A 19,781-nucleotide genomic window follows, 5' to 3' on the forward strand; every position below is an offset into this window, starting at 1 on the left:
TTGTCCTAGGCAAATACGAATGGCAATAGGCTATTTTCTCTTCAGGTTGAATGTCTTTCATTCATAAAGAAGAAAGTGAATCAAGAATAAGTACTTAATCCCTATCCCATCAGCTCCATCTAGTGGCCATAAACAGTATTTTCTTGATTAATTCTATTGTGTATGAATGAAAAACATTTGACCTGGAGAGAAAATAGCCTAATAACTTTTTTGCCTTCATTTGCACAGAATTAACATGCCGTTTCACAGCACTAATAGCTCTGTGAACTTTTTATAAATACACCCCAAGGTCCCAAAGTGGACTCCCCCAGTCAGTAGTTTATTTCCCACTGGGATGCTTTCTTATACCTCCACTGACAAAACATATAGTAGATAAAGTAAAAGCCAACCACTGCCAGTTTCTGCTTGTCTAATCAAACTGGCAATGATGGTCTCTGACCATCTCCTGTATCATGTCCACAGTCTCTGATCATCTCTTGTGTCATGTCCACAGTCTCTTATCATCTCTTGTGTCATATCCACAGTCTCTGATCATCTCTTGTGTCATGTCCACAGTCTCTTATCATCTCTTGTGTCATATCCACAGTCTCTGATCATCTCTTGTGTCATGTCCACAGTCTCTTATCATCTCTTGTGTCATATCCACAGTCTCTGATCATCACCTATTTCATGTCTGCAGTTTCTGATCATCTCTTGTATCATGTCCACAGTCTCTGATCATCTCTTGTGTCATGTCCACAGTCTCTTATCATCTCTTATATCGTGTCTGCAGTCTCTGATCATCTCTGTATCACGTCTGTAATCTCTGATCATCTCTTTTGTCATGTCTGCAGTCTCTGATCATTTCTTGAATTATGTCCGCAGTCTCTGATCAACTTTTGTAGCATGTCTGCAGCCTCTGGTCATCTCTTGCGTCATGTCTTCACAGTCTCTGATCATCTCTTGCATTATGTCTGCAGTCTCTGGTCAACTTTTGTAGCATCTCTGCAGCCTCTGGTCATCTCTTGCGTCATGTCTGCACAGTCTCTGATCATCTCTTGTGTCATGTCCACAGTCTCTTATCATCTCTTGTGTCATGTCCACAGTCTCTGATCATCTCTTGGGTCATATCCACAGTCTCTGATCATCACCTATTTCATGTCTGCAGCCTCTGGTCATCTCTTGCGTCATGTCTGCACAGTCTCTGATCATCTCTTGTGTCATGTCCACAGTCTCTGATCATCTCTTGTGTCATGTCCACAGTCTCTGATCATCTCTTGTGTCATGTCTGCACAATCTCTGATCATCTCTTGTGTCATGTCCACAGTCTCTTATCATCTCTTGTGTCATATCCACAGTCTCTGATCATCACCTATGTCATGTCTGCAGTTTCTGATCATTTCTTGTATCATGTCCACAGTCCCTGACCATCTCTTATATCATGTCTGCAGTCTCTGATCATCTCTGTATCACGTCTGTAATCTCTGATCATCTCTTTTGTCATGTCCGCAGTCTCTGATCATTTTTTGAATTATGTCCGCAGTCTCTGATCAACTTTTGTAGCATGTCTGCAGCCTCTGGTCATCTCTTGCGTCATGTCTGCACAGTCTCTGATCATCTCTTGCATCATGTCTGCAGTCTCTGGTCATCTCTTGTATCATGTCCACAGTCTCTTACCATCACTTTTATCATGTCTGCAGTCTCTGATCATCTCTTGTGTCGTGTCTGCAATCTCTGATCATCTCTTGTGTCATGTCTGCAGCCTCTGGTCATCTCTTGCGTCATGTCTGCACAGTCTCTGATCATCTCTTGCATCATGTCTGCAGTCTCTGATCATCTCTTCTAGCATGTCTGCAGCCTCTGATCATCTCTTGTGTCATGTCCTATATCCCCTTGTGTGTCTGCTGTCTCTGAGACTGAATATTCACTTAATTTTATGTGTGGTCCTTTGGTGATGTCAGGGGCCGCATTTTGAGCCCCCCCCCCATATCAAGACAGTTGAGCACCCTTGAGTTAGAGGGTTGAGACGTACCATTTACCACTGACAGGGGTGCTTACAATGGTTACATTTTATTTATGTAAAACTTTTATCCCAAAAGAAAAAAAAAAAAACGGTTTACAAAGTGTTGGAGTTTGGCTTTAATTTGTTAGTCAAGTCCATCTAAATCTGCTAGTCAATCTAACACTCATCTCTCCCCAGACTGACAATGCTGCTGTTCAAGGGTTTCTATATTGCTCCTCCGTCCAGGATGCAGACATCCTAAGACAGGAGATGTGTTACTGGCCAGATCTTATCTAAAGACTGGTATCCTGCAATACAGTAGATAACATTTTTGTTTTTCGGTTTAATGCCATTTTAGGCTCAAGTTTAAAATTTGAAGTAAAAATCTGCACACCAGTATTATTTTATAGCGCTTGATGAAGTCTACTACCATCTCTTATTATAAATTCCACTGCAGGCTCCCCAGCTGTCCACTGAACAGACATATTGGCAAAGGATAAAAAAAGTAAACATATGTAGTGCTACCCCCTTTACTCGCTCGATCCTGGTACATAGACTGTCCATAGGTGCAGGCTATGCAAGGTAGTCCATTATTCAGTCCATCGGGCTCCAGGGGAAGGCAGCTCCTCTCAACTCATTGATCCATCAGCACAGAGGGAAAAAAACAACTCGTCAGGGCTACAAACTATTTTCGGCAACCTATCCCCCATCTGGGCACACCTCCCCAGGGATTGGCTAGGCCCTGCTGGATATTCCAACTGATCATTTGAATTCTCTCGCCCTCAGTTCTGGAAATTTCTTCTAAAGGCAGGGGGAAGCAATCAAACTCTCAGCCTGTGAAGTTCTAAGCAGACCAAACAATCGTTGCTCCTGTGATTACCGGAGAAGCCAAAACTAGCAGCCTAACTAGGAGGGCACTACACATAACAAATAACTACACAAGTACAAGTAATAAAAAAGGTAGCAAAGTACAAAAATAAGTTCAGTGATTTCCAGTAAATGTTTACTTTGGCTGGATATTAGGAGTTTGCACCTTTCCCCGGAGCTCATCTTTAACTTGCTTCTTCCTCTGCAGATTTGGGCTGAGCTTTTCTTTTGCGACGTGATATATACTGGAGAACAAATTCATGTTCTGCATTTGTTTGCAGTACGTCCTCTGTTGCTGCTGACATGAGTCCTGCAATTGCTGGACATTCTGCACGTTCCCATTCAAGTCTGGTGGTGGTGTCTTTGCATCATTTGTGCACAAATCCTGGAAAAGTGACTCAAATCATTAATATGTCTCTAGTCATTAAAAGGACTCAAATCATCAAGAGGACTCTAATGTGCCTAATGGAAAAGCAAAGAGTTATGATTGCTGTGTTAACCTGGAACTCCGTGCCGGTATGTGTCATATTGCAACTGGAAATTGTTCATTCGCTATTTCTATTCTTTGAAAAAGATTCATCTCTGTCCGCTTTAAAAAATATCTACAGTACATCATTAAGTGAATCTTTTTTTATTCTATTCAATGGTTTTATTACAATTTAGAGGGTTCATAAAATAGAACATACTGTATGCGTTACTGGTCCCGGATTGCACAGGGATACAACATAAGTCATGTGGCACAGACCCAGGACTGGTCTGGCTGTTTGGACCCAGGTTCTATTCCCTAATAGGCACACAACAGTCAGGCACACAGTAGTTCACAGCCACTCGAGTCATAAAACAGGCTGTACATGTCTTTTTGCAGTTTCAAAGATCCCCCAGCCCAAGCAGGAGCTGGGACTCCAAAAAAGGATTCTTCCATGTTACAGCTAATCTCCCAAGGATGCCTCAGCTCTCAGGCTGGGTTTTACTTTCCCAGGATCCAGAGGAAACTGTTCCAGGCTTCAGTCCATTTATACCCCTCTCAGCCCCCTGCTGGTCACTCACTCTCCTGACCAGGGATTGGCTAAAGAGGCATGAATATGCAGGCCAGGGTCTAAGCCAGCAATGGGCAAACTACGGCCCGCGGGCCGTATACGGCCCGGCGGACCTTTTAATCCGGCCCGCGGAGCTAGGCTCCCGCAAGGCCAGTGGTCGGCAAGCCGCGGCTCTTTACAAATTTAGATGCGGCTCTCCTGTGTGCCGGGCGCCCGCTCCCCTCCCTCCTCTCCCCTCCTCTCCTCTCGGATGGCCGCCCCCCCTCTCGGATGGCCGCCCCCCTCCCTCCTCTCGGACGTCAGGACTCTGCAGCTGTCAGGATGTAGGCGGGGCAGCCATGATGTAGGCGGGGCAGCGTGACGAACTCCTCTCACAGTCCTCCCTGAAGACCAGAACGGCGCGGGAATACGAGAGGAACGCGCGGACCAAAGGTAAGTGAATTGACACAGGGGGGGGACTTACTATATGGGGGACTTACTATATGGGGGATGAATTACTATAGGGGGGACTTACTATATGGGGAATGAATTACTATATGGGGGACTTACTATATGGGGAATTAATTACTATATGGAGGACTTACTATATGGGGAATGAATTACTATATGGGGGACTTACTATATGGGGAATGAATTACTATATGGAGGACTTACTATATGGGGAATGAATTACTATATGGAGGACTTACTATATGGGGGATGAATTACTATATGGGGGACTTACTATATGGGGAATTAATTACTATATGGAGGACTTACTATATGGGGAATGAATTACTATATGGGGGACTTACTATATGGGGAATGAATTACTATATGGAGGACTTACTATATGGGGGATGAATTACTATATGGGGGATGAATTAATATGGGGGATGAATTAATATGGGGGATGAATTACTATGTGGGGGATGAATTACTATGTGGGGGATGAATTACTATGGGGGATGAATTACTATATGGGGGATGAATTACTATGGGGGATGAATTACTATAGGGGGGATGAATTACTATGGGGGACGAATTACTATATGGGGGACGAATTACTATATGGGGGACGAATTACTATATGGGGGATGAATTACTATGGGGGATGAATTACTATATGGGGGATGAATTACTATATGGGGGATGAATTACTATATGGGGGATTAATTACTATGGGGGATTAATTACTATGCTTACTATGGGGGAATATTACTATACTTACTATGGATGACACATACACATCATTCATCTACTCTTGGTCCGGCCCCCGGGTCCAATATATGAACCCATTGCGGCCCTCAAGTCAAAAAGTTTGCCCACCCCTGGTCTAAGCTGTTCTGTCCACTATATTCCAGAGCTCAGTGGGATGCAGGGGAAAGCAGCTGAGCCTGCACCAGCAGAACCCAGAACAGAAATTACTAAACAATAACCGTTCTCCTTGGTTACAAGGAGGCCAAAATTTAAATTTACTTAACACTAAGAGCCTGCTGGGGTGCTACATACATATCATTGTCAACAAAGTAGCGGCATTACAGAGTGCTAGTAATTCACACATGGTCTAGATCAGGGGTCTCCAAACGTTTCAGGATGAGGGCCACTTCATATATTTTACAAATATTTGCAGGCTGGAAAAAAATGAGTTCCCCCTTACATACATCAGAGTCTCCACTACATGAGAGTCCCCCTTTCATCAGTGTCCCTCTTTACATCAGGGTCCTCATCAGAATCCTCTCTTATATCAGGGTCCCCATCATAATCCCCCCCCCCATACATCAGGGTGCCCATCACTGTACACTGTTCTTCTTACATCAGGGTGGCCATCAGAGCACCACCTTTATACCAGGGTCCCTATCAGAGTTCCCCCATACATAAATGTCCCCATCAGAGTTCCCCCTTACATCAGTGTCCCCATCAGAGTTCCTCCTTTATATCAGTGTCCCCATTAGAGTCCTCCTTTATATTAGGGTCCCCATCAGAGTTCCCCCATACATCAGTGTCCCCATCAGAGTTCCTCCTTTACATCAGTGTCCCCATCAGAGTTCCCCCTTAAATCAGTGTCCCCATTAGTGTCCTCCTTTACATCAGGGTCCCCATCAGAGTTCTCCCATACCTCAGTGTCTCCATAAGAGTTCTTCTTACATCAAAGACCCATCAGAGTCCCCTGTTACATCCCGGAAATACATGTTTCCTATCACTGTATACTGTCTGCTTGTTCCCAGAAAGATTTCAACAATGGGCCAAGTACCAGGACAATGTAACTCCTCTGCGCATATGTAGAAATTACATGATCAGTGGCCACCCAGTGCCCGAAGAGGACGGCTGCAGGACCTAGAAGATTGGGCAGCAGAGATGATGGTGGTGGTGGGGATGCAACAGTGACAAGTGCCTGGACCCGTCATCATTGGAGGACAGCGCAGAAGAAGGAAGGTGGTTTCATAATCTGCTGACATATTAAAAGCATGCTACACCAATCACGGTGGCTTCCACTTTAATATTCATAGTCTGGGCACAGGTGCACTTTAAACGTACCGTACTGTCAGATGTTGAATATAGGATGATGCTGGGATAGTTCTCCATGGACTTCTCTGCCTTCGGAAGCTGGGTATTGGTCACGTCTTCTGCTGATTCCTGCTCCATCCAAATAGTCCCTCCATCTAAAGAAAGCACAGCAATGCTTTTCATAAACGTATTACTCCTTCTACAACACATAAAGAAGTCACTCTCCCTCTGCTGAATCCCAACAGTGCTTGTACATTCGGCATTATGGAGAGTCCATTTGGAAACTTGAATGGTACCCCCAATGCACCATATGCATTGCTGTACATTGTGGTATAGATTCTGTGAAACGTCCAATTTTGGTGCGTTGGGATGTTTTGGTAGTCAAATATTTTCAATGGGCTGCCTTAATGCAATGTGTGTTAACATTATTTTTATTTTATTTATTTCAGGTACTTATATAGCGCCATCAATTTACACAGCACTTTACATATATATTGTACATTCACATCAGTCCCTAACCCTCAAGGGGCATACAATCTAAGGTCCCTAACTCACACTCATATACAAGGGCCAATTTAGACAGGAGCCAATTAACCTACCAGCATGTCTTTGGAGTGTCGTAGGAAACCCGCACAGGGAGAACATGCAAACTCCAGGCAGGAGGTGCCGTGGCTGGGATTTAAACCAACGACCCTAGTACTGCCAGGCGGAAGTGCTAACCATTTAGCCACTGTGCTGCCCATGCAACATAATTAATATTAACACATCACAAAAAATGTAAATGGACCCTTAGACTGTGTTCCCGGGAACACATGTCCCCATTGAAAGATTTCCCCTCACCTCCCAGTCTGGGAACAACTCTAAAATTTCGGTGTTCCCCTCACCTTCTGTCTTGATGACAATGATTACTAAGAGAAAAAGAGAGGGGGGACTTCCCCAGCTGTGATGCAAATATATTATATACAAGGCAAATACTCTAAAAAAAAAATGTTTTTTTTTTTCTTCCAGTTTTGGATAGTGAAGAGAGGTTAGAATCCCCTTCAGGTGCTTGTTGCTGTCTCTCTCCTGACTCTGGAGAGTCACCCTTTATATTTGTGCTGATGACCAATGTCCAATATTTTGAGCCATCAGCTGAACAGTAATGGAGGGGATATCTTCCAATGGGGACAGCTATTTAAGAGAAAGTTTGCCTCACATTGGAGAGAGTTCCTTTCACTTCCTGCTCTGCCTATAGGACAAGAAAAAAAATCTCACCACTGGGCTGAAGATAGCAATGGGGTTTTTTACCATTCTCTACGCTATCTGAAATGAAAGGAAAAAAAAAAGTATAAAAAAAATACTTTAAGGGTTCATTCACATGAGCTTTGGTCTCTGAAGGATGATCTGGCTTGTTCACACTAGCTGTTGGGGGGCGGTAAAACCCTGCAGCCTACTCATTTCCATTTGGTAAGACAAATAGCAATGCACTGCAATAACTCATCGCCTCCGATCAAATTTAGTTCTGAACTGAGAGGAAGTGAAATCCAGTTGTTCTGGATTGCTGCACTTTGAGCGTTCAAAAATTCCACATATATTGTTTGTATTGCCACATACCTGTCTTAGTATGTGTCCACTGCTTGCTTCCTATAAGTGCAAGAAATTCGGTGTTCTCAGGCAAGCAGAGGAAAAATTCATTGCTGTCCACCTTCGTTCCATCCTTTGCCAAAACCAGCGACACTGAAGCTCTTGTGCTGTTTAGGTTCAAGACCTGAAGAGCTTTAAGAGACACAAAGTTTCCGGTCACTTGGAGCACATGAGCTATGTATGGTGTACAGTTAGCGGTCTCTCTATAGTACAGTATATCTAATGTCGTGTATATATTTTGATATTCCTCATCATGTGACACAGCTTAGCAAATAGCAGCAGTGTATTGCTGAAATGGAGTGCCCCAGTGACCTTAAAATAAGAAACGCTGAATACATACTCTTGTTCCTGATGTCTTTGGTTGGGTCTGATGACATCACAAGTCCTCCTCGCCCTTTTCTTCCTTTGATCGGGAAGCACCCTAAATGCTACAAAAAGGAGTACCATGTGAGTAGTCCTTCTGTGAGTCCAGGGTGGGGGTGGGGCGGTCACTTCACACTGACCACAGAGGACCACCTACCTGGCAACACCTCCATTCATAGAACACCTCAGTGAATACAAAGCATTCTCTAATGAGGTAGAGATCAAGACTTCTTGCCCCCCCCCCTCCTCTCTACCTCTTCCAATCATCAGCATACTTAATTCATCCCATCAGTGTTCATCAAGCCCAACAATGTTCCAGATTCAACACACCAATAATCAAAGTCCAGCAGCATTCCAGATTCAGCCCAGTGGTCTCTACCAATAGTCAAGGCCCAGCAGCATTCCAGATTCAGATCAGTGGTCTCCACCAATAATAAAGGTTCAACAGCATCCCAGATTAAGCCTAGTGGTCTCCACCAATAATCAGGGCCCAACAGCACCCCAGATTCAGCTCAGTGGTCTTCACCAATAGTCAAGGACCAACAGCACCCCAGATTAAGCCCAGTGGTCTTCGCCAATAGTCAAGGCCCAGCAGCATCCCAGATTCAGACCAGTGGCCTCCACCAATAATCAAAGCTCAACAGCATCCCAGATACAGCCTAGTGGTCTTCACTAATAATCAAGACTCAACAGCACCCCATATTCAGCCCGGTGACCTCCACCAATAATCAGGGCCCAACAGCACCCCAGATTCAGCTCAGTGGTCTTCGCCAATAGTCAAGGCCCAGCAGCATCCCAGATTCAGACCAGTAGCCTCCACCAATAATCAAAGCTCAACAGCATCCCAGATACAGCCTAGTGGTCTCCACTAATAATCAAGACTCAACAGCACCCCATATTCAGCCCAGTGACCTCCGCCAATAATCAGGGCCCAGCAGCCTCCATTAATAAACAAAGCCCATGAGGATCCCAGAGATCCAACAGATGGAGCAGTTCACTATGGCCCTAAAAGATCAATATGAGAAAAAAATATGGACGCCATGGTTTTTCTACAAAGACCAAACTTCTTTAGCATCTCCATAAAGCAACACATTCTAGGCTCTTGACCCACAGGCACAGGTTCCAAACTTGGAGAGAGGATGTGGGTGTAGTAGACAAAACTCACCCTGTTTTTTCCCCTTTTTTTCTTCCTGCTTTTCTCCCCCATCTTTCCTTATTTTCCTGTTTTCCTTGAAAACGCTGGTGGTTTTCTAGTCTCTCTTTTCTATACTTTTCACTTGAACTTTTCCCTCTCATCTCCATACTATACTTTGAATACTTGTGAGGTTATATTTCCTCCTAAAATATGTAAACCAAGAGAAATGACAGTCCTAAGTTTCGAGTACATTGTGCTCTAAATGTCTGATGTATTTTTAGTTGACCAATTATTTGCATTCACATTTTCTAAAAAAAAAAAAATCAAAGCCCAGCAATACCCATCAAATCAAAGCCCAGCAGAGTCCGACAACTAATCAAAGTATCAATTTTGGATTTATCTTGTTACTTTATTTCCTGTGCAAACCTCACAGCCCCGCATTCCTCTTACCTTTCTCCATTAACTCCTGAAAGGTGGCCGCTGACACGTCATGCCTCACCTTGCTGCCCTGGACATGGACCACACAGTGCTTCATCTTCTGTATTCTGGCCCAAAAACTGAAAAGCAAAAGCAGAAGGAGGAAGTTGTGTTCCCATTTAGTAAAAGCCCCTGGAGACAGAATCTCAGGAATGTCTTCATAGGCGTCACAGCATGGTTAACCCACATGCTCCCTGAAGGAATTGTTTGCACATTAAAGGGATCTAGGCTGAGCTGTTGGAAAAACGGGGAATCAATGTTCTATGACAATGAAACATCCAAGGGGGTGCATACTGTTTTATAGACTCTGTATTTCCCTACTCTTTAGTAATCATAGCTGTAGATAACATAATATCATGAATTATAGGAAAAAAAAGAACAAAAAACACTCTTAGCCTAAAATACATTAAAGTGGTTCTAAAGGCAAACGTTTTTTTTCGCCTTACTGTATTCTCTACATTAAGGTAAAAAATCTTCTGCATGCTGATCCCCCTCATACTGTACTTATCCGAGCCCAATCTGAATCAAGCGATGTGCATGAGAGCAGTGGTTCTCTTGGCTCTCTCCCACCTCATTGGCACAGCTATTGGCTCCGTCTGCTGGCAATCACAGCTGGTGAGGAGTGAACAGAGGGCAGGGCCAAGCCGTGTCCTGTGTGTCAATGGACACACACAGCGGGGCTTGGGAGCAAATACACACGTGGGCCCCTATAGTAAAAAGTAGTAACACAACAAGTGCTGGTATGCAATGCTGTATGTGGGGACTAATCGTTCACTGATGGTCGCCAGACCTTCACGAGGCTCCAGCGGCGTGACGTCACGGCTTATTGGCTCCTCCTTGACACGTTTCGTGCCACACACTTCTTCAGAAGGGGTTGCCATCTTGCTCAGTGGACGGTCAGTCCCCACATAAAGCATTGCATACCAGGACTTGTTGTTTTACTACTTTTACCACATGGATATAAATAAACCTACCTTTACAATACTGCACTATGGGCAATATTCTGTCTGGCTCCCTGTTGAGCTAAATTAATTTGCAGAGCCCACCCTGGAAGTTCAGCTGCAGTATCCCACAGGATCCAGAAGAGGGAGTTTCCATCCTAGGCTGCAAACACCCATCCATCCTTAAAGGGCACCTCTGGAAGGACTAGATCCTTGTATATCCAGGAGACATCCGTTGGGCTGTACACCATCCAGAGGGAGGAGAACCTGTACTAGGCTTACCTCATCCATCATTAAAGAGGACCTCTGGTTATACATATTACATGCGTATTTAAAATATGCATCTGGTGAGTGCGTATTTTTACCACTTTTGGGCACATCACTGAATATTGAAGTAATCAACAACGGTGATTGGCATCCTAGCACGAACTGTCACTTTATGAACATTTTATCTTTAAGACATATTCATTTAGACCTATCTTAACGGACATAATTTGATTTATTGTAGATTTTAGCGCTGCACCTTTCAGTTCAAGTAGTTCAATGAGGATGTCCCTGTTCTCGCTGATGCAAAACTGTCCTGCTGTCTGTCAAAGTTTCATTAAGGATTAAGAGACTGTAGATTATACAACAATGTAAAATTGGCCAGCAGTATAACATTTGTAATAAGTAAGAATTGGCTGAAATTTACTACTGTAATAGGAAAACTATTGGGAATGCCAGGAAAACTCAGGACACGAACTTGAGGAAAACAAGCTTTTTATTCACCTGGTTGACCTAACAAGACTCGCGTCTGCAAGCTAAGTGCGTTGAACAGCATATTACATGGTGTATATATATCAACAATTACGTCACAATGCATATATTTCCTCTTTACTTTTTTTACCTTTAAAATACATGCTGAGCAGTTCAGGATATAGCCTTTGCGGTTTCACATTTGGATAAAATAACACCAACTGAAAATTAGGGTGTCAGCTGCTAGACTGGAACACATTGTTCCGCAGGAAATGAAGGGGGGGAAGTGAGCTGATGAACTGGTTCTGCAGACAGATGCTTTTAGAAATGTTAAAGCTTAAAGTGAAACTCTGCAATATTTGGGTGCTGCCACACTACAACCTAAAAAGGATTACAGGAATTAAAGAACTCACACTAGCCCTTTTAAACGGCCCTTGGGCTGATTTGCTTGTGTTGTGTGAATGCTCTGAACAGCACCTGGGATAATTTGGAACCGGGCGTGGTTCACATGCGATCTGGTACGGTTTGCAGCAGTGTGAATGGAAACCGTGCTAGAGCACAGTTCTCTCCTTGGAGAACAGTGTATTAAAACAGGGATCACTAGTCTGGTTAGCAGGGAAGTGTGACACACTTCCTTATAAACCCATTTGAGTGCAAACCTGCGGGGCAGTGGGGACAGGGGAGAATTGAACTTTGGAGCAGTTAAATTTAACCGGTCCGAGTGTGAGTACAACCTATGATACTGCAGAGGAAACAGCTTGTTGGCGGGGTAGGGGTTGTGTAGTAAAAGTCATGTCCTCCATGTTTCCCTCCTCGTTGGGCACCAAGCAAGGGTATCATGAGAGGCCCACCCCAGGGTGGATTCTTCTGGGCTATGCTAGGCACTTTGGATGTCACTGTCTTACACATGGGGTAACTTTACTTGAACAGATAACTCAACATTAATAAACTCTCTTGATGTAACTTTACATCACCATGGTCACTTGTGCAACTAGGAGGGACACACAGAGCCCTTGCCCTCTCCAGTTGACCAGCATATCACAAGCTACCTCATTCCCAGTGTGAGGGAAAATGGAATAGCCATTTTATATATCAAACATTTAGTTTTGATTAAGTGTATATATATTGAATATATATATATTTTTTGTCATTAGAAGTCTTATTGTGTAACAGCTGTATTTCTTGTGTTAGAATGCTATTTGCACCTTCAGCTGGGAAGAGTGCTATCTAAAGGAACAATTGGAAGTGACATACTTGTGTGAATGTCCAGTTACAGTTCAATGAACTCCACCAGAAACCAGAATGAAACTTCAAAGCAGTCAGATAGCTAGGTTCCCACCCATCTTAGGACATATAAATTGTATTAGATTTCCAAGACAGAGCATTACTTTGAATCCAACACCATGTATTGTTCTGCGCTCCCTGCATGTAGGTCTACCTACATGCTTTTATAATAAACACATCTACTTTTCAATCTGGCTTCAGCAGTCAAGATATTACTGAAACCCATGAGTTTTGGGTTTCCCCGCCACCAGTAACGTTATGGGAACCTGCCGCACACCTATTGCGGACTCCATGTGTGCACTTCCCTTAGCTCTTTCGCTTCCATGCCAATGTACAGGTTGGAAATCTCTGCAGTGCTTGATCTGCTCACATTGCTATGGGAGCAGGGGCGGACTGACCATTTGGAAACTCGAGCACTGCCTGAGGGCCCAGGGTCAGTAGGGGGCACCATGAGATGCCCCTGGTACCTTTTTCATAGGCTTTTTTGAGTTTGGGCAAAGACACAGGGGCCCCATGAGTTGTCAGTCCGCCCCTGTATGGGAGACAGACCTGCTCACAGAGAAAGTGTTGACAACTACTCCTGCTAGAAGCAATTCCACCTGTCACACATACACTTGTGTTCAAAATAATAGCAGTATGTTGAAAAAAGTGAATAAAGCTCACAATCCTTCTAATAGCTTTTATTTCCATCCACACGAATGCATTGGGAACACGACACATTCTATTCCAAATCAAAACATGAAGAAAAATAGATCAAATTTGTGTTGTTCCTCTAAAAAAATTGAATAAAAGTGAATATTAGACTTCAAAAAAATATCAGTGTTTGTATTCTTCTTTACAAACTCAAACATTCACTATATAAACTGAAAAATGTTTGAAGATTTTGCTTTCCTTTGAATCACTTAATGAATATTTCGTTGTAGTCGCACTGTTTCTGAGAACTGCTGTACATCTGTGTTGCATGGAGTCACCCAACTTCTGGCACCTGTGATCAGGTATTCCAGCCCAGGATGGTTGGACGACATTCCACAGTTCTTCTCTATTTCTTGGTTTTGCCTCAGAGATGGCATTTTTGATGTCACCCCACACGTTTTCTCTTGGATTAAGATCCGGGGATTGGGCGGGCCACTCCATAACGTCCATCTTGTTGGTCTGGAACCAAGATGTTGCACGTTTACTGGTGTGTTTGGGGTCGTTGTCTTGTTGGAACACCCATTTCATGGACATTTCCTCTTCAGCATAAGGCAGCATGACCTCTTCAAGTATTCTGATGTATTCAAACTGATAGTATGAGAAACATCCCCATATCACGATACTTGCACCACCATGCTTCACTGTCTTCACAGTGTACTGTGGCTTGAATTCAGTGTTTGGGGGTCGTCTGACAAACTGTTTCCGGCCAGTAGACCCAAAAAGAACAATCTTACTTTCATCAGTCCACAAAATGTTGCGCCATTTCTCTTTAGGCCAGTCAATGTGCTCTTTGGCAAATTGTAACCTCTTCAGCACACGTCTTTTTTTCAACAGTGGGACTTTGCGGGGGCTTCTTGCAGATAGCTTGGCTTCACATAGGCGTCTTCTAATTGTAACAGTACTCACAGGGAACTTTACACCTTTTTTCATCTTCCTGGAGCTGATTGTTGGCCGAGTCCTTGCCATTTTGGCTATTCTTCTATCCATTCGAATGGTAGTTTTTCGCTTTCTTCCACGTCTTTCAGGTTTTGGTTGCCATTTTAAAGCATTTGCCATCATTTTAGCTGAGCAGCCTATCATTTTCTGCACTTCTTTATGTTTTCCCCTCTCCAATCAACTTTTTAATCAAGGTACGCTGTTCTTCTGAACAATGTCTGGAACGACCCATTTTCCTCAGAATTTCAGAGAGAAATGAACCGTAACCAGCATGGACAACATTTGCTGCCTTCCTTCCTTAAATAAGGGCAATAATTGCCACCTGTTTTTCAAAGAATGAATGACCTCACTAATAGAACTCCACACTGCTATTATTTTGAACACGCCCCTTTCAATTAGTGATTCAATTACACAGAGTCAGCAGCATGCATGTCATGACTGTTGGGTCTGTTGGTTTTCTATTACTCTACTACACCTGCTAGGAAATGATTTGCCATGTAGAAATATCATTTCTACCAAAAACAGTGATTGATCAGGTTAGTGATGTCTGACTGCTATTATTTTGAACACAACTGTATATGCTTACAACAGGCTGCTAGGGAAACCTTCATTACCCTTGGAAACCACTTGTATCTTCACACTGTATTAACTCTTGTACCATTATCTTCATACCCCAATGTACTTAGTGATCCGAGCTGTAATTACATGTGTCGGTTACTTGCATTACACACCTTGAAAAACAGACCAGGCAAGGGCATAGTTTAAAGCTTTACTGAAGAGTAAGTTAACATGACAGTTCAATGTAAAGTGCAGTCTTTTCCTAACATTCTTAATTTCTAATTTAGGCTTCTGGCTGCCCCAGCATACCTGTGCTGGAAAGAGTCCATGCTGGTAGTATCCAAGATTGGCATCTTCAGAGTGGACTGCAAGTACTGGCAGCTCCTCCAGGCTGTTGCAGGATCCTGAGGGCAGGTGTACATTGATGGTCACTCTGGACTCGGCATGTTCACTCTTGTGCGCTGTAACTCCCGCATAGCTCTGTAGTGGCTGGAAATTACATGCTGGGTCCTGTCTGTGTCTGGGCAGATTCATCCCCCCTATTATTTACAGCACAGGGAAAGAGGGGCATAGATCAGCTGAGCTTCTGTGTTTCCAAGTGACAGCATACCTCTCCCATTGGCTGCACAGAACCCTCCCTGCCCTATGAGAGCAGAGAAGGGGGGGGATTTACACAACCACACTAGTCTAGTGGAAGAAGCTCCTCCTAAAGCCTGTGCCCACCCCACAGCCGGCACTTTCCACAGGTAAGTTGAAGCTGCTCTTCTGCAGGAATGGGGTGCCAGTTCGGTTGTAAAGTGGTTGGTAAGATGTGCATTCTGGGACCCTGCACTCTGTATGCAGCGCACTCCTGAACTCTCCTGGTATTTAACAAGGACACTTTAGGACACTCCTCACTATGCAATAGTGCAATTTGGCTACACCCACCATTGATGTGGCGCAGGGTTATGGAATGGGGGGGGGGGGTTGATATCTAAAGGTCAGCAGCAAGAAAGTAAATCTAAAGGAAAGTGAAAAAGAAGGTAAGAGAGGAATGGTTGAAAGAAGGTTGGAGCTATCTCTGAATAGGTGTTCTAAATGGAAAAATGGGAGCAGGATATAGGTGAGATTTTAGAAGTAGCCGAATGGCGTAAGATGGCACAATATGCCTCTAAATCATATGTCAATACTTCATAACCAAAAGGGTTGAGTATCTGGCCGCTCCTCCCTATATGAATGCATGTACCCAAAGAACCCCCAGTGGCACTTTAATGCAGCAATAGGATCATACATATATTGAGACATTTAGTTAAAAAAGATTTTTCTCAACTTTATTACATACACATTTCTATTGTAATATTAAAAACATTGTTTCTAAAAAAAATATTGCTCTGACAGTATTCTTACAAGAGAACTCTTAATACAAGAATATGAAACCACACAGAAAAGAAAGAAAAAACACTAATGCGTTTCGATCATTCCACATTCTAGATCGTCCTCAGGGGGCATGAATTCCACATTCTATTTTTTTTTTTTATAATTTAAATATTTATTCATTTTTCCATTTTAAATACATTTCATCAACACAATGTAGATATATATATATAAGAAATATATTCTATAATATTATAATATCCAACATTTCTACTTTATATTACTCTATACAACATTTCCCTCCCAGCACCGCCCCCCACCCAAAAATCCCCTCTGCCTATCCTACCTTTTCTCTGCATCTTCTTACATCAGCAAGTGAAGTTTTTCTGTTGTTATCTTTTATTCTTTCCTATACTTCCTATATAATCTGGCTTTTTCCCAGTTCTCCCATTTCCCATAATAGGCCTCCATCCTATCTTCTTGGATATGATACAACCTTTCCATCTTTTTGATCTGCTCAACTCTTTCAATCCAGTCCTCTTCCTTCGGTATCTCTGTTTGCCGCCAGAACTTGGGTATCAGAGCTTTTGCAGCATTTATATAGTACCATATCCCTGATTTTTTATATTTATTTACTGTTATATCCATGTTATGCAAAATACATGCTTCTGGATCTAGCTCTATATCTATTTCTGTCAATTTTCCTATCAAGTGGATTACTGTTTTCCAGAATATCTGGATTTTAGGGCATCCCCACCATATATGGTATATAGTGCCTACCTCTCCACATCCCCTCCAACACAGTGGTGAACTCTGCCCACATATCTTATTTTCTACATTTGGTGTGATGTGCCATCTTGTCAAACACTTATAGTTCATCTCTACTTCTCTCATAGAGACGTTCTCGTGAATTAATCTATACATTCTCCTCTGCTTTTCCTCATCTATCACAACTCCCATATCCATTTCCCATTTTGTTATATATGTTGGCTTTGTGTTTGTGTCTAATTCAGTGAGTATTTTGTAAACTTTAGTAATCCCGTGCTTCCCATCACCTTGTGTTCCCAATACCTTTTCGAACAGATTCCAATTTTCTTTTGTCCTTAAAGGTTTTGGCAAACTTCCAACAAAACACCTCAATTGAAAATACCGCAATTCATCTAGTTTAGTGAAAATCTCGCCCTCTTTTTTCTTCAAATCCCCAAATGATCCTATTTCGTCTCCCACCAGGATATCTCTCAATTGCACCCTATCTTTTTTAAACCACCTCCCTCCTATTTCTTCTCTGCCTGGGGGGAAAAACTCCGTGTTTTTTAGTGGAATCAGTGTTGAATTAAAAGTCCATTTCATACTTTTGTGTAAATTATCCCAAACCTTTAGTACATTTAAAGTGTATGTATTTACATTATCGTTTAAACCCCTATACTGTGTTGGCACCCATATCATTCTTCCCAGGTCTATTCCACTAAGTTCATTCTCTATTCTCACCCAACTTTTTTTATAATTATATATCCAATCTATGGTTCTTGCCAATATTACCGCTTTGTAATATCTTTTAAAGTCTGGGAGCCCTAAACCCCCTCTTTCTTTCCTCCTACTCAGCAGTTCGTATGACAGTCTTGGTTTTTTATTCCTCCATATGTATTTTGTTATCAGTTTCTTAATTATTTTAAAGAAAAGCTCTGGGAGTTTAATTGGGATCATTTGATATCTATATATGATTTTTGGTACTATTATCATTTTTACCAGATTAATACGGCCCATCCATGTCGGGGTTCCTCCCTCCAATCTTTTTAACTCGTCTCTAATCTCATTTATCAATGAAATATAGTTTAATTTATATAGATGTTTGTGTGAGGCTGTAAGCTTTACTCCTAGATATTTTATATCTCTGTCTTTCCATTTAAATGGGAATTCCTTTTGTATTTTTTCTTTTTCACTTTTTAAGATGTTTATATTTAGAATCTCCGTTTTTGTTGGGTTTATCTTTAAGTTTGATAGTTCTCCATATTCCTTTAATGACTTCATTAAGTTTGGAAGTGTTATCCTGGGATTTCCTACATAGAACAGCAAGTCGTCTGCAAAGGCAGCAACTTTATGTTCTGTATCTCCTATCAGGATTCCCTTTACATCTCTATTCAGCCTTATTGTTGACAACAATGGTTCTAATGATATAACATACAACAATGGGGACAATGGACATCCCTGTCTTGTTCCATTTGACATCTCAATGGGTTCTGACCTCTCCCCATTTACCGCAATGACCACAGAAGGGTATCTGTACAACTTCCCTATCCACTCTCTCATCCTAGGCCCAATACCTAAGGCTTCCAGAGTATCTGTCATGAATCTCCAATTCACTCTGTCAAACGCTTTTTCAGCATCTATAGAGAGTAACACCACCGGTTCTTTTCCCTTTTTACTCTTTTGGATTAACATCAGTGATCTTAACCCATTGTCTTTACCCTCCCTCCCTGGGACAAAACCCACCTGATCCTCTTGTATCCATTCTGGCATTAGCTCTTTCAATCTATTTGCTAGGACCTTTGCATATAACTTAATGTCGGTGTTCAATAGTGAAATAGGTCTATAGCTCGAACACTGTGAGGGATCTTTTCCCTCTTTTTGAATGAGCACTACTTGGGTTTGTAATGATTCTCTTCTTATTTCCATCACTCCACGAATTCCACATTCTAGATCTTCCTCAGGGGGGCATGAATTCCACATTATAGATCTTCCTTCATACCCTTGAGGAAGATCTAGAATGTGGAATGATCTAAATGCGTCAGTGTTTTTACTTTCTTTTCTGTGTGGTTTCATATTCTTGTATTAAGAGTTCTCTTGTAAGAATACTGTGAGAGCAATATTCTTTTTAGAAATCATGTATTTAATATTACAATAGAAATGTGTATGTAATAAAGTTGATGAAAATCTTTTTTAACTAAATGTCTCTTTCAATATATGTATGATTCTATTTCTGCATTAAAGTCCCACTGAGGGTTCTTTGAGTACATGTCAATACTTCATTGATTGAAGCGAATTATAAAGTTTTTTTGCGGTGGTATATGGTGCCAGTGAGAGTAGCTTCTTGTGTCCCAGGGGCTTCCCCTCTGTTTTAGAGGATGTGGCATGGAAGGCACAGTATTCCACACATGCTGGACATGCCCAAAAGTTAAGCTGTTCCCCATCCACACCTATAACTTTATATACTCTATTACCCAAGAGAATCTTATTAAATTGCCACAGCAGGCATTACTATCATGCCCAGTAGAGAGCACAGAGGTAGCAGCCAGGATTGCCATTGTCATGGA

At 42.4% G+C, this 19,781-nt stretch overlaps 1 protein-coding gene across 1 annotated transcript; it reads right to left on the bottom strand.

Moving 5' to 3' along the window:
* Nucleotides 1-2,029: 2,029 nt before the first annotated feature.
* On the bottom strand, nt 2,030-10,101 carry LOC149443961 (DNA fragmentation factor subunit alpha-like). Its single transcript, XM_089655126.1, has 4 exons — nt 9,944-10,101; nt 7,966-8,127; nt 6,403-6,527; nt 2,030-3,233 (listed from the first exon to the last, which is right to left on the bottom strand). Exons 1-4 carry the CDS (start codon nt 10,026-10,028, stop codon nt 2,985-2,987), a joined length of 621 nt encoding a protein of 206 aa, XP_089511252.1. The 5' UTR covers nt 10,029-10,101; the 3' UTR covers nt 2,030-2,984.
* Nucleotides 10,102-19,781: the final 9,680 nt, after the last annotated feature.

This window comes from Staurois parvus, unplaced genomic scaffold (assembly GCF_062004578.1).
Source record: "Staurois parvus isolate SC_StPar_1 unplaced genomic scaffold, SC_StPar_1.0 ptg000820l, whole genome shotgun sequence".
In the NCBI taxonomy this organism is placed as follows: domain Eukaryota; kingdom Metazoa; phylum Chordata; class Amphibia; order Anura; family Ranidae; genus Staurois; species Staurois parvus.

Excerpts from the sequence above, each read along its gene's own strand:
- LOC149443961 (XM_089655126.1), bottom strand. The coding sequence starts at position 10,028 with ATGAAGCACTGTGTGGTCCATGTCCAGGGCAGCAAGGTGAGGCATGAC. Across the intron at positions 6,528-7,965 it reads GTGGACACATACTAAGACAG|ATGGAGGGACTATTTGGATG; the intron begins GTATGTGGCAAT and ends TGCTTTCTTTAG. Across the intron at positions 3,234-6,402 it reads ATTCAACATCTGACAGTACG|GATTTGTGCACAAATGATGC; the intron begins GTACGTTTAAAG and ends TCACTTTTCCAG.